Source organism: Theobroma cacao, chromosome 7 (assembly GCF_053813885.1).
Source record: "Theobroma cacao isolate CCN51 chromosome 7, ASM5381388v1, whole genome shotgun sequence".
NCBI lineage: Eukaryota > Viridiplantae > Streptophyta > Magnoliopsida > Malvales > Malvaceae > Theobroma > Theobroma cacao.
The window spans coordinates 3,133,860-3,159,325 of NC_142645.1; the positions used below are offsets into that span (position 1 = coordinate 3,133,860).

At 35.7% G+C, this 25,466-nt stretch overlaps 7 protein-coding genes across 8 annotated transcripts; 2 read left to right on the top strand and 5 right to left on the bottom strand.

Annotated features, from left to right (window-relative positions):
• Positions 1-995: 995 nt before the first annotated feature.
• On the bottom strand, positions 996-3,261 carry LOC18593685 (disease resistance protein At4g27190-like). The gene is given in 3 exon segments (XM_088808251.1): positions 996-2,275; positions 2,278-2,739; positions 2,742-3,261. Coding segments are annotated over 3 exon segments (2,262 nt in total).
• Positions 3,262-5,663: 2,402 nt separating this feature from the next.
• Positions 5,664-8,801, top strand: GAUT12 (galacturonosyltransferase 12). Its single transcript, XM_018124465.2, has 6 exons — positions 5,664-6,100; positions 6,872-6,927; positions 7,015-7,170; positions 7,268-7,858; positions 7,942-8,244; positions 8,361-8,801. Exons 1-6 carry the CDS (start codon positions 5,890-5,892, stop codon positions 8,643-8,645), a joined length of 1,602 nt encoding a protein of 533 aa, XP_017979954.2. The 5' UTR covers positions 5,664-5,889; the 3' UTR covers positions 8,646-8,801.
• A 784-nt stretch (positions 8,802-9,585) lies between these two features.
• On the bottom strand, positions 9,586-10,854 carry LOC18593687 (plant/protein (DUF1995)). Its single transcript, XM_007021024.3, has one exon. It carries the CDS (start codon positions 10,819-10,821, stop codon positions 9,853-9,855), a length of 969 nt encoding a protein of 322 aa, XP_007021086.3. The 5' UTR covers positions 10,822-10,854; the 3' UTR covers positions 9,586-9,852.
• Positions 10,855-11,349: 495 nt separating this feature from the next.
• Positions 11,350-13,942, bottom strand: ILR3 (basic helix-loop-helix (bHLH) DNA-binding superfamily protein). Its single transcript, XM_007021025.3, has 5 exons — positions 13,609-13,942; positions 12,456-12,518; positions 12,214-12,291; positions 11,961-12,123; positions 11,350-11,807 (listed from the first exon to the last, which is right to left on the bottom strand). Exons 1-5 carry the CDS (start codon positions 13,740-13,742, stop codon positions 11,538-11,540), a joined length of 708 nt encoding a protein of 235 aa, XP_007021087.3. The 5' UTR covers positions 13,743-13,942; the 3' UTR covers positions 11,350-11,537.
• A 1,121-nt stretch (positions 13,943-15,063) lies between these two features.
• LOC18593689 (thioredoxin-like protein CXXS1) lies at positions 15,064-16,306 on the bottom strand. Its single transcript, XM_007021026.3, has 3 exons — positions 16,083-16,306; positions 15,846-15,968; positions 15,064-15,322 (listed from the first exon to the last, which is right to left on the bottom strand). The coding sequence occupies exons 1-3, from the start codon at positions 16,182-16,184 to the stop codon at positions 15,167-15,169; spliced, it is 381 nt and encodes a 126-aa protein (XP_007021088.2). The 5' UTR covers positions 16,185-16,306; the 3' UTR covers positions 15,064-15,166.
• A 1,153-nt stretch (positions 16,307-17,459) lies between these two features.
• PNSL3 (PsbQ-like 1) lies at positions 17,460-18,565 on the top strand. Its single transcript, XM_007021027.3, has 3 exons — positions 17,460-17,813; positions 17,965-18,251; positions 18,339-18,565. The coding sequence occupies exons 1-3, from the start codon at positions 17,537-17,539 to the stop codon at positions 18,435-18,437; spliced, it is 663 nt and encodes a 220-aa protein (XP_007021089.3). The 5' UTR covers positions 17,460-17,536; the 3' UTR covers positions 18,438-18,565.
• Positions 18,566-18,626: 61 nt separating this feature from the next.
• On the bottom strand, positions 18,627-24,546 carry ATK3 (kinesin 3). 2 transcript variants are annotated; one of them, XM_007021028.3, is made up of 17 exons: positions 24,388-24,546; positions 23,451-23,702; positions 23,230-23,374; positions 23,030-23,139; positions 22,800-22,919; positions 22,472-22,675; positions 21,747-21,923; positions 21,595-21,669; positions 21,360-21,506; positions 21,145-21,283; positions 20,917-21,026; positions 20,647-20,808; positions 20,337-20,545; positions 19,974-20,055; positions 19,750-19,854; positions 19,556-19,660; positions 18,627-19,051 (listed from the first exon to the last, which is right to left on the bottom strand). In XM_007021028.3, exons 1-17 carry the CDS (start codon positions 24,472-24,474, stop codon positions 18,872-18,874), a joined length of 2,409 nt encoding a protein of 802 aa, XP_007021090.3. In that variant the 5' UTR covers positions 24,475-24,546; the 3' UTR covers positions 18,627-18,871. The 2 variants fall into 2 exon arrangements, with proteins under 2 accessions (XP_007021090.3, XP_088664383.1); XM_088808257.1 differs by lacking the exon at positions 24,388-24,546 and adding an exon at positions 24,322-24,341.
• Between the last annotated feature and the right edge of the window lie 920 nt (positions 24,547-25,466).

Sequence of the window (25,466 nt, forward strand, 5' to 3'; positions counted from 1 at the left end):
GGCGTCGATAGTTCTATAAACAGAAATGCCATTGACATTTTTCCAAGAAAAAGGCTTCTTGTTTGAAAAACTAGCACTGTAATTACATTGTTGGGAAATATACACATTCTGAAATGAACTGCAACAAAGTGGGATAGGCAGCCTTTTGTTCAAGGCCTTGCTATATACACTTATTTACATATTGTTCTCTTTCTGAACCTGCTGCACCACAAACTAACAGAACTACCAGAAAAGGGGAAAAGGGTTTTCTTACATTTCATTTCACAGCATTAATTTTTCAACCATCAAAACAAGTTGTAATAACCCAAAGCTGAATCTAACACCTCTAATCCAAACAACTGCAGGAATCAACCTGACCTACTGTGTACCAAAGATTTTTGTTGAGCACCATTTCTCAACCACCTTTTCCGAGCTACTAGGCCTAAGAACAAGGAAAATCAACCAGAAAAAAGGGTAAGATACACTTGAAATAGATACATGAGTGCAGTAAACTGTATTAGTCAATTGGATATTTTACTATCTTATGCAATGCTCTTATTCAACAGACCGAAAATAGCTATCTAGATACGTAGAATGAGGAATTTTTCTTACCCATCTATCTTCTAGTTTCAGCATTGGAGAGGCTGTAAATGGTTGGAATCGTTGCTGAAGACTGAATCTGATCTGAACGTCATCCCATACAAGATTATTCCACCACTGCAAATCCCCTTTTATTCCTCTAAGAGTTACTGCATTGCTTGTCGCAAAAGGAAGCTTTGTTAGCATGGGACAGTTTCTCACTTCAATTTTCTCCAAAGAGGGCAAGCAGGTACCCTTGAACAAATAGTCGTTAACATGGTCAAATCTCTCAGTTTTATGACTCTTAGCTTTGAGATCATTTCGGTGGACACTTCTCCTGAAATGATACGTTTCATTCTGCTGCTAATTCTCACCTTGATCTCTTCAAGGTTTTAACCTGTTGAAGTAAAGCAAAGGATATGGGGGTCTTCAGGTTTTTACAGTCCACCACCTCTGTAGTTTTTAACCATCTTAAGACATCCTCTTCTAGGGACCATGCCTCCCAAATTTGCTGCTAAATTTTCTAAGCGACTGAGGCTTACATGCTCCAACTTTGGTAAGATGCTCCCTACAATGTTCTCTCCACTTATCAAACTAGTGATGCAATCACACTTTGATATAGTGAGTGACTTTAAGCTTTTCAGGCCAGACAAACTATTGTTGATGTCCAGTTCAGATAATGCACTCATGCCTCCACATATAACCAGATCCAAGGCAGTTGCAGAGCACAACAACCCTTTGAGCCCTCTTCCCATGAGGTCAACTCCTCTGAGAATGACCCTCTTTTCATTATGTTCAGTGGGCAGATAGTTTGAATAACGACTTGTTGGCCTAATTTGTATGTTGAACTCTCTCAGTCTCCTCAACCAAGAAGCATCCAGGACAAGAGAATCAACCTTGTCTAGTCTTATTTTAACAATTGATAGCTTCTCCAGGGTGAGTATCTCATCGAACGCTGCTCTCTCATCTTCTATATTACATCTGGCATCCCACTTATATGCACTGAAAGACAAGTCCAATGACTCCAGGCTATGAAATCCTGAAATTGTACCAGACTCAAAGGTTTCTAGGTGGTGTGTGCGGGACAAATTTAGTTCTCTCAGATTATGTAGCTTACTCATTCCATTTGGTAGTTCTCTCAGTCAAGTGCCAGAGAGATCAATCACCTCTAGTTTATAAAGAGCTCCAAGTGGGTGTAGCATCTCTAGATAACAACAGTCTCTTAGAAGAAGAGCACGAAGGCAATGTAGCTGACTAATAAAAGGTGGCAGAGACGCTAGGAGAGATTGGCTCAAATTAAGGACTCTAAGCTTTCTAAGTTCTCCAAAAAAATGATCATGGATTTTGTTAATAGGATTACCTAGGAGGAATAACACAGTTATCTCAGAGAAACCTGACAATTGCTTTGGCAACTTTGTGATGTTCATAAATGACTTCCTTCTGCATGATTCCTCTGACCCTTGTTTTGTTACATGTGACGTAGTACTGGATTCACAAGAAAATCTTCTTTTCTTTGATATCCATATGGCTACATCCCTCACCATATCATGCAATCTTACAGTTCCAGCCCATTCACCCTGTTCTAATAACCAAGAATCCTTCAGATTTTCAACCAAAGCTATCCCATCATTGAAACATTCTTCTAGAGTCTGGTGTCCATTGATTAATCTATCAGCTATCCAGCATTGAATCAATTCATTTGTTCTGATCATATAGTTTCTGGATATAAAGAACAAAACAAAAAGCATGACTGCAGAATCTTACTTGGCAATGAGTTATATCTCAACATCAAAGGCAGATAGACTTCATCCTCAATGCATTTGACATGAGGGGCTGAACGCTGCAAATGGTGAAGTGCATGCTTCCACAACTCAATTTTTCTTCTATTCCTAGTTGACATCTCAACTGTCTCGAGTGCTAATGGCAAACCACTGCATTCTCTTGCAACTGCCCTGGCTAGTGGATTAATGCCTGGTACTTCTACCACATCTCCTGCATTCTGCGCAAACAAATTCCAAGATGCTGCTTTGTTTAGAACGTCCAACTTGTTCTCTTCATTGGTCATCATTGCCCTGCACACATCGAGGGATCGAGTTGTCAAGAAAATCTTGCAGTTGGCTTGGTCATCATCCTGTGGAACACCCCCAATGTCCAAATCAATTCGCTCCCAAACATCATCAGGAGGAACTTTTTCTTCATCAATCTTTGAAGCAGTCTCTTAGCCCTTTCCTCTATGGTATTGTTCCCATCCAATTCTAAGTTCAATCTCTTGGCTATTTGAGATTGAACCTTTTCCGAATCCAAGTCCTTTGATACTGTGACCCAGATGACAATATCTAGTTCTTCCATCAAGGAGGATGACTCAAGCTTGTTGTTCAGGTTTCTGATCAACGTAGTTTACCCCACTCCTCCCATGCCCCAGACAGCTATCCTCTTATTTTCACCCCCCTTTAGGAATTTCAGTAGTCTTTCTATCATCTCTACTGCTTCTCTCTGACCAGCAAGAGATGGTCCTTGTTGTTTCTCAACTGCTCTTACAGGAGACTTCTTCTGAGTAACAACAGTATCAAAATTGCATGTATCAATCAGATGCTTCACCTCAAGACGCTTCTTTGCCATACGTCTGCTGAGCTGGTACCGGGGAAGAATGTTGCAGCTTGAACTGCATCCTTGGACAGCAATCCTATCAGCCTTTTCTAGCATCGGCTGTACTTCTCCTTCAATCTCCTCAACCTTGATAGGCCATCCTTTGACTTATGCAGCTGGACATTTCCCTTCTGTTTCAGCTAATCTGACATCCTCTTCGATTCCATTCTTTCGTGCATCAAGTTTCTCTATTTCATTCTGCAGGCTTTTGGTGTTATAGTGGAGTTTTGCAAGGGTGGCAATGCTTGAAAAGATAAAGCTGGCAAAACATCTACCAGTTTCAACAATGACTGCACCCAAGGTATCCATGGCTAGAGAGTTGAAAGGTTGAGCTTGAAGAGCATTTATAGCCTTTGATGTCGACAAAACAGACAAGCTCATAGGAAGAACCAAGAACAAGAGTCGAATACATTTTGTCATCACCTGTGAAATAGTCCAAAATTTTGGCTTTATTTTGGTGGTCATCTTTTACTTCCCACCTTAGAAATCCATGCAAATCCTTGAGAAACTCATCACCCCTAGCATAGAAGAAGTAGAACATGCACAAAGCTATATGCTGCCATTTATGCATCATGTAATCCAAGAACACATGGGGTTAACAAATACAGTGTACAACACAAGGAATCCATAACATGCCTCATTGTCAATATCTGTTTTTTCCATTTCTTCTTTATTTTGATGATTCCTAGTACTGCACAAGCAATGCAAAATCTTCTTGCTCCATTCCCCATATATTGTTGTATCTTGATTATTGACCTTTGTCACCCAAGAGTTGCTAATCAAGCTGTTAAAGAAAAGACAAATATGGTGTCATTAGGCCTTACAAATTTATCTATATTTATTGATATTTTCTTTTAATGTAATTTGTAAAACTCGTATTTTAAAATTGAAATCTTTTTATCATTGAAAAGAGATGTGATTATTGATTTTGTTATGTCTTGATGGTAAAATTCTCTTTCTTTTAATACACTTGTTGGTTCCATAATATGATAATATGAGACAACGTACCCAAGATTGCAGGTACCATCAGGTTTTATCTTGAAAAATAAATTATTCCATGATTCTAATTTCTCAAAAGAAATAGCAATGTTGATGTTTATTTGGATCAGCCCACCATAATCTGGGATTCCTTTTGGTCTACACTTAGCTTGGCCCAATTAATTTCTCCTAGTATCAAAACTCAAATTTAAAATATGATTTTTTTTTAATAATTAATGATTATTATATTAGTTACACGTGGTATTCATGTCAGAATTCTATGGTTTTTTTTTGCCTCTTTACTTAAACTATAATTTATTTATTTTATTTTTTGTAAGAGCATAGAGTAGAATTCAATACATGAAATGAAAATTGCACTGTTATATATATATATATATCTACACAATTAGGTGGTATATCAGCTGGGAAAGTAAGTATTTTCCATGAAAGAGAATATATCATTTATTTTGTATGATTGTTTTACAAGGTAAATTGATTCCTTTTGACCAGGCTGATGCTCTCTAGCTTTCTTTCTTCCCTTTTAATATTGAAGCTGATGTTATAGCTTTCATGTGTGTATGGAAGTGTTGTTAAACATAATTTTCCTACAGGAAACAGATAAGAAAGAACCCTAGCTTGAAATCAATTATATCATGTCAGATTTTTTAGGTTTAATTCATTATAATATGTAATTAATGTTATCTCTTTCGAACTCAAAATCAAATGGTTCTAGTATACATAAAATGAGATTTCGATTACGGGTTTTGAATTCGAACCTTAATCCTCTTTTTCTATGACATATACATAATATGTTATAGAAAATGAAGGAAGATGTATAGTTTTGACTATTATCAGTATACAAAATTTTCTATCATTTTCGACTTCTCATTCTTCCTGTTAAGAATAAGTTTCGATATAAATTTTCAAGTGTAAATCATGAGATTCGTCATCGTATTATTTTTATTTGATTCAATAACTCTGTGTGCTTGTGTGTGTATGTATATAATATAATAGTAAGAAAATCTTCATGCTTAACGTTTTCTCCAATGAATGGTTAGATGTTTCCTGTGTTTTCACTCCAACAACCGAAGTGGTTTCAACCCCACCATGAGAGATTACAGAAAGAGAAAGTCATTTTCCATTTAGAAACCCTGTACCGTCAAAGTCCGAACCCTCTTCTCTTTTTCTTTCCTATGCCTACAAGAACTAAACCTTCATGTGGTGGCAAAGCTAAGTGACACCAAACAATATTTTCCCATTTTTTTTCTCTTTTTTTTTTTTTGTCCGAAGTTTCTGTTTCTGATGATCTCTCAACTTCCCTACTTCAAACCCAAGGCAAAACCTCCAAACTCAACAAAAAAACAAACATAGCCTGTTTCTAAGTCTCATGTCTTTGTCTCCTTAACAACCCTTCCCTCACTTGTTCTAAAAATAAATATAACCTTGCAGGGGACTTGACATGTTTAGCCTGAAGGCTAAGCAAGGTTAGGTAACTGACAGCTACAATTTAAACCCCATCTCAAATCCTTCCTTTTACAGAATTTCCTTACTCGGGGACTTCTCAGTTCTTCTTCCAAATGAATTACCAATAGCTGTACAGAGAAGCAGAAGAAGAATTCCTGGGGTATCATCCTGGAGGGCTGTGTGTTGGGTTCTGCTTGCTTGCTTTGACTGCTGTTTCTCTTTCTTCTGTCTAGGACAAGAACAATGCAGCTTCACATCTCACCGAGTTTGAGGCATGTGACAGTACTTCCAGGCAAAGGAGTTAGAGAGTTCATCAAAGTCAAGGTTGGTTCAAGACGGGTTTCATACCGAATGCTCTTCTACTCACTTCTCTTCTTCACATTCCTTCTCCGGTTTGTCTTTGTATTGTCAACTGTTGACAGCATTGATGGAGAAACCAAGTGTTCCACTATAGGTAAGTTTCCTTTTGTTTCTCTTCAAAAGCACATCAGATTAACATTGTTCTCTTGTTTTAATTAGCAGCATTGAACTTAGAGTTCAAGGAAGAATGTAAATGTTTTTTACAAGATTTGACAGTGAATAACAAAGCAATGATCAAATGCCAATGTCTGCTGTCAGATAAAACATAAACCAAAAAACAAAAATCAAAGCATATAGGATAATGTCATATAATTATTACATAAAAACTCTACTTCTATAGATATATAGAAATTAATTATCTGTTGTGCCTTGAAAAAGCTGATTCTGGCAGTAAACTTATATCCATAGATTTTATTTGTTGATCATTTAAGAAATTTGATTAGTTTGGTATCATATAATAAAGAATAATGAGAGATTCAGATGGGTAATCATAGTCAATAACACGTGTGACAAATTAATTAAGTTATTATATCTGCATTTACAAATGTACCCTTCATTTGCCTATCAGATTCATCTAGGATGCCTTTGTGATTTATCTGCCAATGCTCATTTACCATTGGGAATACCATGTGATAACTGTGAACCCAGAATTTCTCTGTTCATTACTCTTCAATAAAAGCTCAAATCACTATTAGCATGTGAAAAGTATTATTACAGTAATTAAATAAGAAATTCTTGTTTTTCCTATATGGTCGGTTGATTAACAGTGCTCTTGTTCTTCCCACAGGATCCCCTAGCAAGAAAAAATAAATACTAATTTGGGCTTTTTTTAATTAATTATTCTTTGTTTTTGGCTTTATGATAGGTTGCCTGGGAAAAAGAATAGGACCCAGGATCTTGGGAAGAAGGATTGAGTCAAATGTAAATTCCTAATCTCATTCTAGTTTAACAAATTGCTTAGAATATCAGTTCTTTTAACTAATTGGAATTGCTTGTGGTTTATTGAAGGTCCCAGAAGTGATATACCAAGTACTAAATGAACCAGTAAGCAAAGATGAAGTACAAGGAAAAACTGATGTTCCTCAGACATTAAAAGAGTTTATGGCTGAAATGAAAGAAAGCAGATCAGATGCAAAAGCCTTTGCTCTAAGACTAAGAGAAATGGTATCACTTGATTTCTGTTTTTTCTGCCCTTATATTTAGATTGCAGTTAGCCAAGAATGTATTGGACTTGATGAAGGTTATGACAATTTTTTTCCAGGTAGTTCTACTTGAACAAAGGACCAGAACGGCCAAAATCCAAGAATATTTGTACCGCCATGTAGCATCAAGCAGCATTCCGAAACAGCTGCATTGCTTGGCACTAAAGCTAGCCAATGAGCACTCCACGAACGCAGCTGCTCGCCTCCAGCTCCCCTCAGCAGAACTCGTCCCTGCCCTTGTCGATAACTCTTACTTCCACTTTGTACTTGCCTCAGATAATGTGCTTGCAGCCTCAGTTGTTGCAACATCCCTTGTAAAAAACGCATTACGCCCTGAAAAATTTGTTCTACACATAATAACAGATAGGAAAACCCACTCCCCCATGCAGGCCTGGTTTTCATTGCACCCTTTATCGACTGCTATAATTGAGGTTAAGGCATTGCATCAGTTTGATTGGCTTTCAAAAGGGAAGGTGCCCGTTTTGGAAGCAATGGAAAAAGATCAAAGAGTAAGGTCACAGTTCAGAGGGGGATCATCAGCAATTGTAGCAAATAATACCGAGAAGCCTCAAGTTATCGCAGCCAAACTACAAGCACTCAGCCCTAAGTACAACTCCTTGATGAATCACATTCGGATACATTTACCAGAGGTAACATTTTGTTTCTTAAGGGGAAGAGAAGAAATATTCAAGTACTAGTGGCTATTTCTTAACTGAATTTTCTTTGCATGCAGTTGTTTCCCAGCCTCAACAAGGTAGTCTTCCTAGATGATGACATTGTGATACAAACTGATCTTTCACCTCTATGGGACATTGACATGAATGGAAAAGTTAATGGAGCAGTGGAGACATGTAGGGGTGAAGATAAGTTTGTCATGTCAAAGCGATTCAAGAGCTATCTCAACTTCTCGCATCCTATGATTGCAAAGAATTTTGATCCTAATGAATGTGCATGGGCATATGGCATGAATATTTTTGATCTTGAGGCTTGGAGGAAGACCAACATTAGCCTTACATACTATCACTGGCTTGAACAGGTAATCCCATCTCCAGATTCTAACCTTTAACTGAGTGTGCACTGCAATTTACATTGAAAATATTGATAATAGATAATCTTATTTTGTTGTTCTGACTAATTCAATTACCCCTGCAGAACTTGAAAACAGACCTCAGTTTGTGGCAACTGGGTACTTTACCCCCTGGTCTAATTGCATTCCATGGTCATGTTCATGTCATCGACCCATTTTGGCACATGTTGGGACTGGGATACCAAGATAATACAACTTTACTTGATGCTGAGACCGCTGGGGTCATCCATTTTAATGGCAGAGCAAAGCCTTGGCTAGACATAGCCTTCCCTCAACTTCGACCTTTGTGGGCTAAGTATATCGATTTCTCGGATAAATTCATCAAGGGCTGTCATATTAGGGCATCTTAACAAGGATTTTGAGAGAGTATAGTGACCACAATGATGATAAAATACATGTTTGTATATGAGAAACAAAAAGAGGAGAGAGAGAGTTCTTTACAAATTCAAGGCCTTCAATACAGATTCTGAAATCATAACAGCATCACGCTTCTGATTTTTTCGGAACTCTTCTTCCCTGGTTGTGAAATCCATCACTCACTCGTCCCTACTGATGATTTCTCTTTCCTTTTTTTTTTTAATTTTTTTTTCCTTATACTTTTTGTATTGAGATAAAAGCATCTTCAAGATTGGAACACACTAGTATTTATTGTTGTAGCGCACCAAAAATGTCTAGAAGATGCAAAAATCTCTGATTCATGAGATTTAATGAAGAACAACAGATTAAAGCTTGCAAATATACCATGGTAAGTAACAGTTTAGGATGCAGAAATATGCCATAACCCATCTTCGCCATGATGATTAGTCAACTAAGCAAGAAATTAAGAAAATAATTAAGATTGTGCCATTCTCTCAGGAATTAGACAGGGCAACTGCAAAACCTGTAATTTAATACAATATCAACTGAACAAGCAAATCTGCAGTACTTATTTGTTTATACTAATCCAATGTTCCCCAAAAGGAAATGATGGTCACAGATATGGCTGGTGGGCTATAACATCAGAATTCAAGCATTCAACCATCAACACCAACAAGTATGGTAGGTTGCTGACTTTTTGAGCTGCAAAGTATGTTGCAACTGCTTGATATGTCCATTTGACAATATCTTTTTTTCTTCGCTCAAAAAATGACAAAGGAAAAACAACAGACAACATAGGACATGTGCAATGTTTTCCATTGCTATAAGGCACCAAGAAGTTTATTTGTCGATCTTCCCTATCCTTTTTGATCCCATTGTTGCAGTAGCTTAGTCCACCAAACCACTGAAATGAACTTGTTTTTAAACTTCTCATTTTCCATTTTTTGTTAATTACTTTATACCAATCCTCCTTATCTAGAGAGGGAGTTGCTGGCATAGGAACATTCTTATGCCAGAATACACAGAATATCAATATCAATGACTGTAGAAAAGTAGCATGAAAGTCAAATTCAGAGAAGCACAAGGTTCAATACAACTAGCGGTCAATTGCATTGATAAAAATTCAACAGATAGCTCTAAAACTCCTCAAACCATGAGGGCAAAGATCATGATAGATCAAACTTGGAAATCCAACTACACTTACTTTTTTCCAGTAACATTAGACACCAAGTCCCTCAAGAACTTGGCAGATTTTGTAATAGGTGAATTGATAGCCATCAAATTATACAACACATTCTCAACTTCCTCAATCCCTGGCCGCGACTTGAACCTTGAAACTACCTTCATTGCACCATCTTCTTCAACAAGAACTGCCCATTGCTCTCCACTCAAAACACCATCCCTAACACACTTGAAAACCATTCCTTTCCTTTTACTCACAACACCCCTAACCTCTAAGCCCATGAATGAATAAATCACTTCAAAAGATCCTACAAACCCTTTCAAATCACCAAAGCCACTCTCTTCCTCAAAACTCCATTTGGGGTTGAAAATCACCATCGGCTTTGGGTACAAACTGTCAGCTATTGTTTTTATAACAGCAAGCTGCGAAGGCTCTGGAGCCAGAAAAACTGCTACATCAGCAGAACTCAAAATTCTGTTATTTCTGTTAACTGTAGCCAAGTCAATATGTTCAATATGGCTCAATGGACATGATTCAAATGCTTGGATTCCAGCTTCTTTTAAGCTTACATTAGGCCAAAACACTAAAAACTGAACCAGAGAACCTTTCCTTCTGATGGACATATCTTTAAAGATATCAAGAGCTAGTTGAGAAAGAGATGATGGTGAGTCATCAATGAGTGGGATTTCAACTAGGAACCTGGGTTGTTTTAGCTTCTTGAGCTTGCCTGCTAGCTTGGGATTGTTGAGAGGCTTCTCTAAGCAGGTGGAAAGACATGTTTTGGCTTGGAGGATGGCTTCTTCTTTGGAGGAGGGAGGTGTGGAAGAGGAGAGGGAGGACTGAATTGATAGAGAGGGGATCTTGTACCTGTGGGAGGCATTTGAGTTGATGAAAGCAAGATGAGAATGGTGGTTGTGGTGCTGGGTAGGGAATGGAGTCGGGTTTTTGGAGGTTTGAAGATGAAGCCTGAGAAACTTGGACGCCATTTTAGTTGGTTTTAAAACTGAGTAGAGAGCTGGTGGTTTGAGAAGAGAGGTAGTTCCAAGATGGTCTAAAAGATAAGGAATCATTGGCTTTTAGCAGCCTTACCAAATGAAAAAATCCAAAAAATAATTTTCTTAGAAGTCATATTGATTTAGACATTAGTATTGTCTTTTAGTCCAATTTTCAGACTCAAACTTAATTTATTTTCTTGTTACCGTATATTCCGAACTATTCTGATTTACCAGTTAGACCATAACCCATTTCCCATCTAATTAAGCAAGGAAAACAAGTTACTACACAAACAAGGACTACAATTCAAGATTTTGTTGTTAACACAACCAGGTAGATCATTAAATAAGTTACCTATGTAAGTTTCAAATAGGTAGACCCTTCGGCTAATGGTTCCTCCGTACCCCACTCAGAGCTCAATAGCTTCACTCTTTGGTTCCAAATTCTCTCTTTTCTGGTAAAGCTGAGGCCGATACGAATGCCTCATACATATAACCAGAGGGTTATAGAACAGAGAAACATAGGCCGCCCAATGAACTTATTAAATTTACATGTGATTACCAGCATCCAATCATCGGAATACAATGACAGTCACCCAACAAATCCAGTTAGCAAACTTCAGTGAAATCTAAAACAGCCCAGAACAATGACATAACAAATACACTTGTTTGGGTCAAAATGCAAACCCAAATCATTGTAGGTTGCCAGCTTAGGCAACTGGAGGGCGGAGAACATGATCCTGTGAGGTATCCACTGCTGCAGGTGGCATGAATTGCCACATTGCAACTCCAGGATAACCAATGAAAGGGACCAACTTGTTCCCAGGAGCTTGACCTTGGGCAGCAGCAAATGCAGCAGGGATTGCAGGTCCAGGAGGCATGAAGCTAGGTTGTGCATTCATGGTTTTGAGTTGCTGCTCCAGCCTTTCCTTCTCTGCCTTCAGCCTCTGCTTTTCGTCACGAAGCTCATTCTTTTCAGACTAAAAAAGAGAAAATATAGTTAATCTAATGCATGGATATACCTGATGTTTCTTCAATCATTGTCAAGATATCAGCAGTTTGCAGATAGAAAATTGCATTCTAAAGATTCTGACAATTTTTTTACCAAAAAAAGATTCCCAAGTCAGCCTCACCTTCAACTCTTTAATCTTTTCCTGGAGACTTGAATTTGAATCCTTCAATTTCTGGGCTTCACCTCGTAACTGGGTCACCATTCGGACAGCATCAATCAAAATGGCAGCCTTGTCTGTTTTGGGAGGCCTTCCAGGTTCTAAAATAGAACCCAGTTCCATAAACCTGTTATTTACACCAACTGTTGAACATTCATGCTTAACAAAGAAACAGAGACAACTCAAAGGAAAGGCAAGAGAAGAGAGATGGGGTTACTTGTCATTTAGCCTATCCCTACGCAACTTCTCCCTACATGCTTTGGAGCTTGATGGATTGCATGATTCAGATCTAACCCTGCAACACAAAAAGAAACAAGCGATAAGAGATTCCATTAATAAAAATGTTCTAAACCCACCAAAGTATCTAACCATTAAATCAGTTCTTAAAAACTTTCTAAACACACATGAGAAATAAGTGGCAAAAACCTACGTCATCAAGCATGAAAAACAGAACAGTACCTTTTCTTTGAACCAGATTCCTTAAGGCCATCCAAATCCCCAAATGAGCCATCATTTTCCACGCTAGGAACAGATCATACGACACAATAAAGAAAATATGAGACAGGACAAAAAAAAGAAACAAGATATCTGAGTATAAAAACATAAGCCAATGGTTAATCCAGACTTGCTCCTACCCTCCCATGGATCTGTATTATATATCCATACCTATCAACACTAAAACACTCAAGAAGCACACAGTGAAATCCTATAGTCTGTAATAATGAATGCCTAATCAAGTTCTCATGGACAACTATAATTGCATGGAGACACACTCCAAATGAACACCCAACTGCATCCTCACCAGCTCTAGTTTGCACCAAATATTTGTCTCTAACGAATGAAAAAAGATGTTTCTAATACATGCTTCCACATGAAGCTTTGTTTCAAATCCCACTTTCCAATAACGTTGCTTTCGTTTTAAGGACTTCTATGAAAAGTATGACCACAAAATCCAATTCATGAAAATGTGTTACAGGTTTAAAACACAAAATGCTCTGAAAACAAACATGTGGTAGAACGTATGATACATGAGAGCATGAATGGCAAATCAGCATAAACATATGACCACTCAAGCACTCACACACTCACGCACAACATTGTCAAGTTACATGGCATACATACAAACACCATAATCTAACCAAATGCACCAACTTAACAGGTTGCTTGAAACATAGGATCTCCTTCTATAGTTCAATAATTAACAACCTAAAATTAAGATGAACAATAGATGAACTTTATCGATTTGAAGAAAACATAAATTAATAACCATTTTTAATCACACCACTCTAAAAAAAAAACCCTTATTCCATTCAACAATTTTAAGATAAAGAACCAACTACTTCACATAATTTACTCAAAAAAAAAAACCCCAAATCTACTTCCCATATATACGCAAAAATATCCTAACTTTTCAATGAAAAATCGGTGCAAAATCAAAACTTTATGACAAATTCCGAGAAACCCTTATCAGATAAAACAAAACCGCCCACCTAAAATGACTAAAATAATCTCAAAACAAAGCCAATCTATTAAATAAACATTATTCAAAACCCTAATTCAAAATTAGTCAGCGAGAGAGAGAGAGAGAGATAAGAGATTTTTTGGGGGATACCTGACAACATTAGATGGGGCGTTGGTTGGCTGCGCGGGCCAAGAAAAACTGGAATAAGGACCGTCAGGGATATCATCGATCAAGTTTGCATAATCGAAGTGAGACCAATAATTAGAGTTTTCAGGTGACACCATTTCTCCGCTGACTTCGATCCTCGCCGGAAAGCTCAAAGGATTTTGTTTGATTCTCCGGCTTTGGAAAAGGGTTGGGGAGGGGGGTAAGGTTCTGTTTGGGAAGAGAGAAAATTAAAGATAGGTCCTTCCTTCAATTTTCTCGGGAAAACATAAAAGAGGGAGTGGGGGAGGGGGATTTGGGGGCTGAGGAATCTGTGAGGAAAACGTTGGGATTTGATGGCAGGTGGTGGGCCTTACACTTAGACCCTCTTTTGGGCCTTTTGGGCTTCAAAAAACCCAGTTGGAAACTTGGACCAAAATTTGAATTTCTTTCATTAAATTCTACGTCTAATAAATATTCGAAAGCAGCTCGTTTTTTTCATGTAAAATTAATATAATTAAATATTATATATATATATTTAATTTATTTTTAGAATTAAAAAAATTTAGTAAAAAAATAAAAACCCTGTAAAAAAACTCTAATAATTTTAATTTTAATTAATATAAAATACATTTTATTATATATTAAATATATATCGTTTCAGATCATGCGATATAAATTTTTGTTACTCTTTAATATAATAAATTAAATAACATAATGATAAACTTTTTGTAACTCTTTTATTTAATAAATTATATAAGTACCATAGTAATTAAGTAGGTAATATAAACAAAAGTTTGTGGGTTATTCTTGAATTTAATTAATAGGAAGTTGCTGCATGATCTCACTAAATGCAATGTTAGCTACTAATCTCACAATCATTGGTTTATAGTGCACATTTAGCTGTCAGCAATCATTATAAATTAATGTTCGAATCATAGGTCTATGTACTGTTAACATATTAGTGGGTGAATCAAATGTTATCATCTCGTTAATAAATAATTTTAAAATTTTTAAAAATAAATATTCAAAATTTTAAAATTATTTATTTTAAAAGATTTTTGAATTTTTATTTTTACATATTTATGAAATGTTACTATGTGATGGAGTGATGTTGTATAAGTACTGTACATTGACTATGTTTAAAATATAAATTTATTTTTATCGAATTTGAATTTCGTGTTTCTTATAAAATAATACTTATAAGATTGAGACGATCATTCTATTAATAAATTAATAACTTTTTACTACCTTTTGCTTTCAATTCTATTTACAAATATTTAATTCATATACAATAAGTTAGGATAATAATGTAAATGCAATGAATATGATTATTAAGTTTTTTTATTATTATTTTAAAATATATCGAGTCCCTTTCAACTAAATGTCAGAATCCACATAACTTACAAAGTATTGTCTACTTTAATGGGTTTACGGTTTTATCCATAAAAAACACACAAGTTAAAGGTGTAAACACGTAATTAAAGAGAAATTAAAAGGGATTAAACCCTAAAAACCTTGTTCTACAATATTGTCTTAAGGCATATGATCACCAAATTAATGTTTATGCAGCTTTACTGGATCGAATTTGGTGAGCAAAACCATTAACCCTTTTCCTAATCTCATCAGGATTTGCACCCACAAGCTTGTCAACCTGACTTCCTTGACTCATCAACAAGAAAGTTGGCATGGCCTTGATCTCCATCTTCATTGCTACTCCCTATTTAATTCCAAATTATTTCACAAAAAATATGTACATGTTATTGATCCAAAACAAATATAATTTCTAAAATAAAAAAGAAGACCCATAATTTTAATCTATATGAATAATATATATGTAAAGTGTTTATGTAAGTTTGCATGTGAGAACATGCCAAAATGTTCATTTTCAAGGGCCATGACCATATAGATTCAAAGAGAATATGATAAACAATTTAGAGTCAAGAATCATGTGAATCAATTATTTTCTGATTGGATTGTAAAACAAAACCGGAATTGACTAATCACCGTGGTCATATCCTATGATTGTTGAACATCAGATTTAACAAGATCACCTGCTAACTGATGAGCAGATCAAGAGATGTGATGAACTTGTTATCTTTTTTACTAAACTTTTAATGAGATAGTATGAAGATTTAAAACCTAATTAACCGTATTTAATAACTGCATATCTCTTGTTATGTTATATGGTTAATATGCATCATTCATAAATTTGACAAAAATTACTTTAGAAAGCAGAGTACCTGCACATCATCCACATCCACTAAAAGAAACAGAATATCTTGGTAGCTCAAGGCCAGTTCTTCAAAGAAAGGATTCATGGCCACAGAAGGCACGCACCAAGCAGCTGTGAAATGTACCATAACCTGCAATATTACAGAGAAATGGAAAGAGTGCAGGTTTTGAATTTCGAATAATGTCACAAACAGTAAGCCATGCAAACAAAGGTTTAAAGGGTGGGGAGAGGAAGAAAGACTTACAGGGCAGCCTTGATTATTAGCCTGTGTGATGTAAAAATCCCAAGACTCTTCTGAGTCTACTTTGACAACTCTAGACTTCACCACCTGAGTTTGCTTATCCATCTCTACCTTACTTCCACTTCTCTCTGGGGAATATGTTGGGAATTTATAGAGGGATTTGGATTATAAGGTTGTCAGTGCAATACTGGGATTAGGGGCATGTTAGCTTTGCTGCTTTTGTCTTTCCTCTTGTGTAATTCTTTATAATTTGTTTTGTTGCATGATGGGAATCTGATGGATCAATGAACGGCCCACTTTTGGGTAGCTACTCATTCTTGCATACCTGGAAGGGGATTAGCTTTATCCAAGTCTAATCACTAGATATTTTCATTTTCTATTGGCTTTTCTACAAAGATGTCTCATTTTGTCTTAAAATTTTCTTCTGCAGAAGGAACAAAATGAGGTGGAGTCTAATTGTTTCAAACCTTTCCTATGTTTCCAATCAATCCAAACCAGGGGAAGAAATTTCCATAGATCTGAAGGCCTTTTTCCATTCAAGTCAAAGTTTTTGGCTTGGTGAATCGCTTTACATGCATTTTCCCATTTTTCAAATACATTTCTCATACTTTATACTGTTGAAGTTTATGTAACTTTGTAGTAGCAGAATTCAACTCCTCCATCATTATTTATTGGAATTACAAATCTTGGAGTCTAGCCTACAACATCCTAGTCTAGCTATATAAAACCATATATGCAAAATATTCCAATAAAAAATTTTCTGGGTAAGTTTTTATGGTAGGTTCTAGGCTTTTGTAGCCTTATACCCACATGTTTTGCTCATTTCAATCAACCCAGGTCCACATCAATGTTCAAAAAAAATTTATCCTTATCACCAATTCCTGTGTGCAGATTCGTACAAGTTTAATAATGCTAAGAGGAAGCAACAATTCCCCATAAATCCTGCCTAGTGTCTGTTTTTTTTGCTTTTCCACTCCAATGGCACAAGATACACATGCAATCAAAGCAGTGCCCTAGGCTTCTAGCTGTCAACTAGTAGATCTTTAACCGTAGTGCTAACAGGCAGGGCAATACATGCTGTGTCTTGAATCTTTTGCTGCCAGCAAACATTCTGCTTTCTGTTGTTTACCTATGGATTTGGGTGAATTCTGCCCCTTGGAGAGAGGATGGTAAAAACCAGTTTTGCAGTGTGGATGATAGAGGTGACAATAAGTTTAAAGAAATTTGGCTTAAATTGCAATTTGACAATTTGTTTAAAGATATGGACTAGGTCAAAAGTTGGAATGGCAGACTATATTTTCAAAATGACCATACTATCCTTAGTATGGATATGCTTCTGGTGGTCAGTAGTTTCCAACGCTCGCAGGAACGGATATAACTGAAACACAAAGAACCTCTGTCTTATCAGTAAACTTGACACTGCAACTCTTCCTGAATTCTCAGTTCTTCATACAAAAATGGTTCACTTAGCTAACTTAAATGGTATCACTGAGACCCTGCCAGCCATCCCAAAGCTTCCCAGCATTCAAAGAAGCAGGAAAACAGCGAAAATAATTGGATTTCTTGGCAAGAATACAGAAGACTTGAGAGAACAACCATTGCAGATGACCAGAAGAATGGCATTAAGCCTTGCCTCCATTGCTCTTGTTGGAACTTCTAGCAACAGTATCTCCCTCGCCGAAGATAATGGCTACTGGATTACTGATCTTCTACCTGTTCCTTCTGTCGAAAACAGTAAGCTTTCTTATGATCATTTTCTTGATAAAAGTAACTTCCATTTTCCCTGGTGAATTCCTGTGTTTGGTTTCTTTCTTGCTGGTGTTTCATTTGCTTGTAATATGAAATGTTCCTATCTTGTTCTAAGATATGAAAAGAAATGTGACAGATATTGCGAATGAGAAGACGGGCACTCGTTCTTTTGTAAAGAAAGGACTTTATGTGGCTAATCTCAACACCAAAAACCGCATGTATAGGCTGAAGAAATATGCATTTGATCTTCTTGCAATGGCAGATTTGATTGGACCAGGCACCCTGAGTTATGTTAAGAAGTATTTGAGACTTAAGTCTACTGTTATGTACTATGATTTCGACAATATCATCTCTGCAGCACCAGTTGACGATAAGCAACCTCTAACTACTTTGGCTAACAGATTATTTGACAGTTTTGAGAAGGTAAATCAATCTTTTACATGAACCTTTGCCATTGATTTCAATCTTTACTAAATGAAGAACTGCAAAGTTTTTCCATTTTGTTAACAGCTCGAAGATGCTGCAAAGACTCGTAACCTGCCGCAGACAGAATCATGTTATCAGGACACCAAAGTTATTCTTCAAGAGGTCATGGATCGAATGGCTTAAATCTGTGGAATGTGCTTTCTTCAATATTGGCAATATCTATATGCTTTGCACCATGCAGCTCATTTGTCCTCAAGTACATTAACATATACGAAAAAGGGGAAGAAAGGGAAAATGGTGTCTTCATTTCATTTTGAAGGTAGGAGTGAACTTTGGCATAACAAAATAGAAGGAAAGAACAAATAAATAACGTGATTTAATAACATTACATTGATTCCATAAATGGAAAATGTTGAAGATATCAGCTCAGCACAAGTAATACAAATATAGAACTGTGAAGGGATTGCTTACTAATGATACAAGTGCAATGACTACTATACAGATTACAACCCGCTTATGTTAGAATCACTCTCATTTTTCAATCTACTAATACTAGTAACATAGATACAGATAACTAAACAAGGGGAAAGAAACAAAAACATTTTCTTTATCAAAGGTCAGCCATAGCTCAAGCGAGAATCTGAAGTTCGCATGTTGAGTTGTCGCCGTGGAGTCCCTATCTCACAAGCATTAACCCTGGCTGCGAAACGCAGTGAGCAGAGGGACTCACCCACTGAGGAAGGTTCAGGAGAGATATTTACAAACATCAGGGTCTTTGAGTCTCCCCCTAGACAAGGCTGGTTAACCGTGGGGTAAAAGAAAATTAGATATGGTGTGGGCAAGAAACGGATATAATTAATACTTCCAAACAAAGGATAGTTTTTCTTTTTCTTCCTAGCAGATTTTTGCCAGAAGGAAAAAGCTATAACATAGTCAACAAAAAGAGTACAGAGCGAAGGATGACAATCTGCTGCACAAGTTATTTTTCTAACTTACGGGCCATTGTAGTTAACACTTCAATAAGGCTGTGATATAAAACATGCACTAAATGTTGACATAAATGGCAGCAAGAAATTAGTAAAAGCTTAAAATGAAGAATTCGGCTGCACATCAGAAAGACTAAGAAGATCTTATTTAAGTTGAAAGGGCGTTTCAGTATGTTTTATTACCAGTTGAGGTATGAACTCCACGTTTTTCTAAGGCAAAGTCTAAAGATCAAAGGATATAATAGTAACTCCATATTTTCTACTGGTAATGCCTTAATTATATTGAGAATGGTAACTCTGTGTGTATACATTTACCTGAAGAAGATAAGTGAGCTTTGAATTCCTAAATGGTACATGATCCTCCTTCTTTGCCAAGGCGAATATAACATCAGCTAAAGATGATAGACTTTTATTGATGGCCTGAATAAGATAAAAAATGAACAAGTCAAAAAAAAAAAAAAGAAACAGTTTATAACAAAACTAAATAATAAGTATCGTTAAAAAAATACCTGAGTCTCTTTTAACCGGTCCCCTGTTGAGCCACTCTTGGAAAGACGCTCACTTCCAGCAAGATCAATTAGATTCAGGACACCTTGTACTTGTTGTTCAGTGCTCTGGTAGAGAACAGATACATGGTCAAAACTATAATGCATTGCGTTGGATTGAGGAAGAAAAGATTGAGAGTGGAGTAGCATTATATTTGCACAGATTATAGCATTAAAAGTGCTTGTACCTCATTAACTCCAGTTATTCGCATTGTGAAAACAAAATGACTTCTTGATGACTGTTCGTTCATCTGGGTCTTCCCAACAGATCTGAATGAGACAAGCACAAACTTCATCATTCAAAATTCTTTCAAATAACCTTCAGGATAACAGTCCATGATTTATCTCTCTTACAAAGAATTTGAAAATTTCTCCAGTGAAATTTTCAACATAACTAGCAGACAGTGTGGAGGTTGGATACATACATGTCAATACAGCCCAAACATGCATATTGAATGGCAACACATAAAACTCAAGAAAAGAAAACACAGTCAAATAGCTACTTAATCTAATAGAGAAGGCCAAAATGATGCATATTCTAAAGTGTTTACCTGCTTTGTGCAGCCCGATCTAAAAGATATGAGACCTCTCTACTGCTTTGAACATCCACAATAGTAAGATCTGAGACTTGTGTGTTTCCATTTGCATCATGTTTGATTGTATACTGCTTTCCAGCCACACCATTTTCAATTCGTGACACATCCCGATTTGTTGATAACAAATCACGAATTGTTTCATTGTATATTTCTAACATTGAGACCTGTGAACATTTGTTGAAGAAAAAGTTTAATAACTATCTAGAGAACATATGAATAGAATGGAATACAGAAAGAAAACTGAGGAATAAGAAATACTGCACACCTGCATTTCATATCTCCAGCCTTGAGGCTGAAGAGCTTGCCTAGTTTGAAATATTTGTTCCAATGAACGAGGTATCAATCCCTTTTCTTCTGGCTGTCCTGGTCTGCCCATCATGGTGTAGGTTTTACCCGAGCCTGTTTGCCCATAAGCAAAAATGCAAACCTGTGAAAAGATAAAACCATTGTCTGGTAAAGCATATATGATGCTACTACTGTGCATTATTGTATTTAACAAAGTCCTTGCAACATTCACATATAAACAGAAGCTAACCTTATAACCATCAAGAGCACTTTGGACAAGTTGCGATATTTCTACAAAAACTTCCTCTTGTGATGCATCAGGCATAAAAACCTTGTCAAATGTGAAAGAGTGCTTCTGCCCTGATAAATAGACAAACATTGAATGAGTCTTTAACTTTGGAAACAAGATTTGATAGGTAATAAAATCATATAGCACGCTATAATATATTTTTATAATTCAAATATATTGGATTGCTACCATTTTGTGTCATGTCAATGCCTCGTCCAAGGTATTCCATTGATGTGGGATAAGAGACAACCTTCCCCTGGTTACTTGAACAATCGTCAGGCAACTGAGGCCGCACTCTACAAAATACACGGATGTTCCCTTTCAATTCCTACAATCAAGAAATAAGTCTGTTAGGGAAATATATTTGTGGTAATGCTAACACAAGATATAGTTCAGAACATTACCAATATAGTGTTATGCAACTTCTTACGTAACTTCTCTCCTTCTGTAAGTTTAAATTCTGCATCTTCTAAGCGATTTTGTAACTCGTTTATAAGTTTCTTTTGCCCTTCAAATTCAAATCTTGTCTCAAGTGCAGACATATCAGACATCTAAAATACAGAAAGAAGCAAGATTATGATAGGAAATAAATTGACTAGAATGATATAATTAGCTTTCTCAAAAGATAGATGAAATAACCTGCAATTTCCTCTCTGCAACTGCTAGTTGATCATGCAATATTTGTATCTGATTACCTTGAGACAAACATTTTTCCTATAAAGGATACATAACATATCAGAATATGTTCATATATAATGCCAAAGCAAAGTAAATGAGAAGCAAAACCTAACCTCTAATTCGCTTGAGTTGGTTGCCAACTCTTTGTATTTAGACACTTCAGCAGTTAGAGTTTGCACTTGTTGTTGATAGAGGTCACGGTCATCTCTAATCTGCCGTAACTCCATTCTAAGACATGCAACTTCATTCACCAAAGCATCTTTTTGCTTCATAGTCTCATCTTGTGAAGCCTAATCCAATTGATGAAACTTTTTTAAGAAATTAAGCCAGTATAGAAATATTTAAAAATAAAGAAAGGAGAGAATGGCCAACAATATTGAATTTAGAACAAAAGGCACCACTAACCACTTGAGCCTCTTTTAACCCATATATCACTTCTAATTAGTTAGAGTAACCTAATTGATCATCAATTTTAAGTCTTCTACAAACATATGATTTACATCTTAATATTTTATTCACTTCAAGAAAAGCAGATCACCTCCTTATATCGTTTCCATGAAACTTTGCAAAATTTCAGAACTTTAAAGAAATCAAACCTGTTCTCCAAACAAAATTTTCAATTATGATATGAAATCTTAATTTTTCTAAGTTAGCAGAAATAAAATGTAGATAAGAGAAGCAGCTGGCTTGAAAATTCACTAGGCCAAATCTACTATAGATAAATTATGACAACTAACAATCATGCATTGTGCTTAGCATGCCATAAGAAAAAGGCTAGATTACTGCACATGATAAAACTATGCAACAAGTGATGGCTTTCCCAAGCATGGAAACTCACTATTGATGAAGTGAGTTGATCTCGCAATGATTTATGCTGACCCCTTAAATTATGAAGATTCTCCACTATGGCTGATCTCTCCTTCTCTCCACGCTTGATGGTTTCATGAGCTGCATCAAGATCTGTCTGGAGTTTACTGTTATATAACTGTAAACTTGAGTTATACTCTTGCAGTAGCTTGTACATATCATTAATTGATGCTATCTGCAGTGTACAAGAATCACATAAGTACAAGTTAACAAAAGTAAACTTATAAATTGATGCAACAACAGGAAAAACCAAAGCGTAAAGAACTTTAGGAAGATCAAATTTTCATTCTTATATTTACCCTTTGATTAGCACCATCAAGCTCGCCTCGAACTTTATCAAGCTCTTCTGAAAGAGATGCTTGTGACCTTTCAGTATTAATCCTAGCTTCTTTTTCTTTAGCAAGAGAATCCACTGCAGCCTGATTGTCACATTCAAAAGAACTAATTATTTTCCAAACAGAAATAGACAACAATGAAAATTCTGACTAAAACATATTGGAATAAAAAAAAAAGATATCGCGATTCTTACCTTCTTCTCTGATTCTTCTTTTGCAAGCTTCTCTTGTAAGGAAGCCAAGCTCTTTCTAAGCTCCAAAATTATCAAATTCAATTCTTCATCCTTGTTTTTTAGAGCCACCTCTACAAGGAAATACATTATTTTAGCTCAAATGAAAATTGATCAATACGATTATGAAACATCTAAACCACAGATAAATGAACGATTCATACCCATTTCAGAGCATCTCCTCTCAGTCAATTCCAAAGCACTCCTTAATTTCTCTTGCTCAAATGCATACTCTCCCTCAAGTTCTTGGAACCATTTAATGCAAAGCCTAAGCCTCTTTATATACTCCATCATATTCTCACATCTCTCCTGAATTACAAAATAAAGCAAAAATCAGAAACTAATTCCAACTAAACCACTATAAACACAACAGAAACACACTAACCTTATAGTTAAATTTGTTCTTGTATTTCATTTTCTCACTCACTAATGCCTCCACATCCTCTCTGGTGAACTCAATGCCACCACATTCTGAACCTGCATTACTCGCAGGCGCACTATTGGGGCCAAGATCATGGGAGCCATTTACAAGTGAAAAAGCTAGCCGGAGCCTACCATTATTTGCAGTGCCAACCATTTTGTCAAATCCGAGCCTTTGTCCCTTCTCTCCACTCACCTCATCAGCAATGTAGTTCTTCTACAAATCCAATAAAAAATATTTCACTCAAAAAATGGGAAGGGAAAAAAAAAAGGTTCAGCTTCCATTTTTTTCTTTCCATAAGAATAGTAGAAAAACAAAACTTAACCATTAATAACAATAGCATACAGATTAAAACTTTACATCCAGAAAAGGAAAATATCCAAAAACCGCAGGAAGTAATTGAGCTACAAAATTGAAACTTCGTCCCAAAAATTGGAAAAATAAAAGCCAATCTAAACCCCAAAACGAAAAGCAAAATGTATTTACTAAGAAAAAGAACATATAGATTCAATCTCTATCCAGAAAATGGGGAAAAAAACAATTTTTAGATACAAACTAGACTTAAAAATAATATTAAAATGAAAAAAAAAAAGATACTCATTAACAAAAAAAAAAAAAACCATGAAGATTGAATCTTTACCAAAAAATGGCCCAAAAAAAAAAAAGCCATCCACTGTAAACAAATTACTTGAAAAATTAATTAAAAGCCCCCAAAAATTGGGTTATAATAATCTTTAAGCCCAAACTGAAAAACAAAAGATACCCATTAACAAGAAGAACATAAAAATTGAATCTTTACCAAGAAAATGGGAAAGAATAAAAAAAAATAAACAACCTTCAAGACTTCAACGACAGACAAATACATTTCAATAGAAAAAAAAAGAAAAGAAAAGAAACTTACTTTTAAAGGGCTTGGGGTGGCTGTGGAAGTTGGTGTTGGAGAGGGGTTGTGTTGAAATGGAGGTTTGTTCTGGTTCTTTGAACCCATTTTGAAGGACAGAGAGAGAGAAAGGGAAGCTGTGAGATGTTGGAGATAGTAAATTTGGGTCTAGCAAAGTGGGACCATGGATTGCATTCAAAGCTACCAATAGTGAATCACAACCGTTGCTATTACTAGCAGGAAGATCAGGATGATGATGATCAAACAAAGGACACTCAGCAGAAATCAATCAAAAAATATTCTTTAATTTAATCCTCCCAAAAAAAATTAGATTTTTAATATGAAAGTTTCTTACTTTTTTGTTGGTAAAAATTTGATTTTTTGGACTGTGATTACCGTTGGGATTTGAAATTTTTTAAAGTGGGGGATCTGGCGGAATTTTGCAGGGGTCTTGGTTTGACAATATTGCCCTTAGTCATGTCAGCTACATATTTGTAAATTACTATATTATTGAGGTTAAAATTGTCCACTCAGTGCAATGTTGATAGATTTGGTCATGAAAAAGTCCACTTAAGAAATTTAAATTGAAATAAAAAAAATTTTAAATAATTTCACCACTCGAGTTACGCCAATTTACGATCGGATATTAATTTAAAGTTTATATTTAATGTACTGTCAATATATTTTATATTAATTCGTAAAATAATCGAGACATTCATATAACATAAAACGCAATATTTGATTTTTCCACATTTAGGGAAATGTTTTAACTTGTCCCACAACATAGTGAATGAATTTTGAGGGAATTGCATGTGAGTTTGGTGTGGCTAAAAGTAGGTTTCTTAGGTGACCTAAATCTTAAGCTACAAAAGTAGTTTATTCTTCAATAGTATACATTATTAGCCATAACATAGCAAAATTCTATATTCTTAAAAACTACATTAATAGAAAAAAATAAGATGATGATTGAATTAATGATAACATAAGAAAACAATGGTTGGATAATGTCAAAGATATATTAATATAAAATAGGTAGGAAAAAAAATAATGTAGGAGAGTACTTCATTGAAACTTGAGATGTACTTAATTTTTTAATTCTA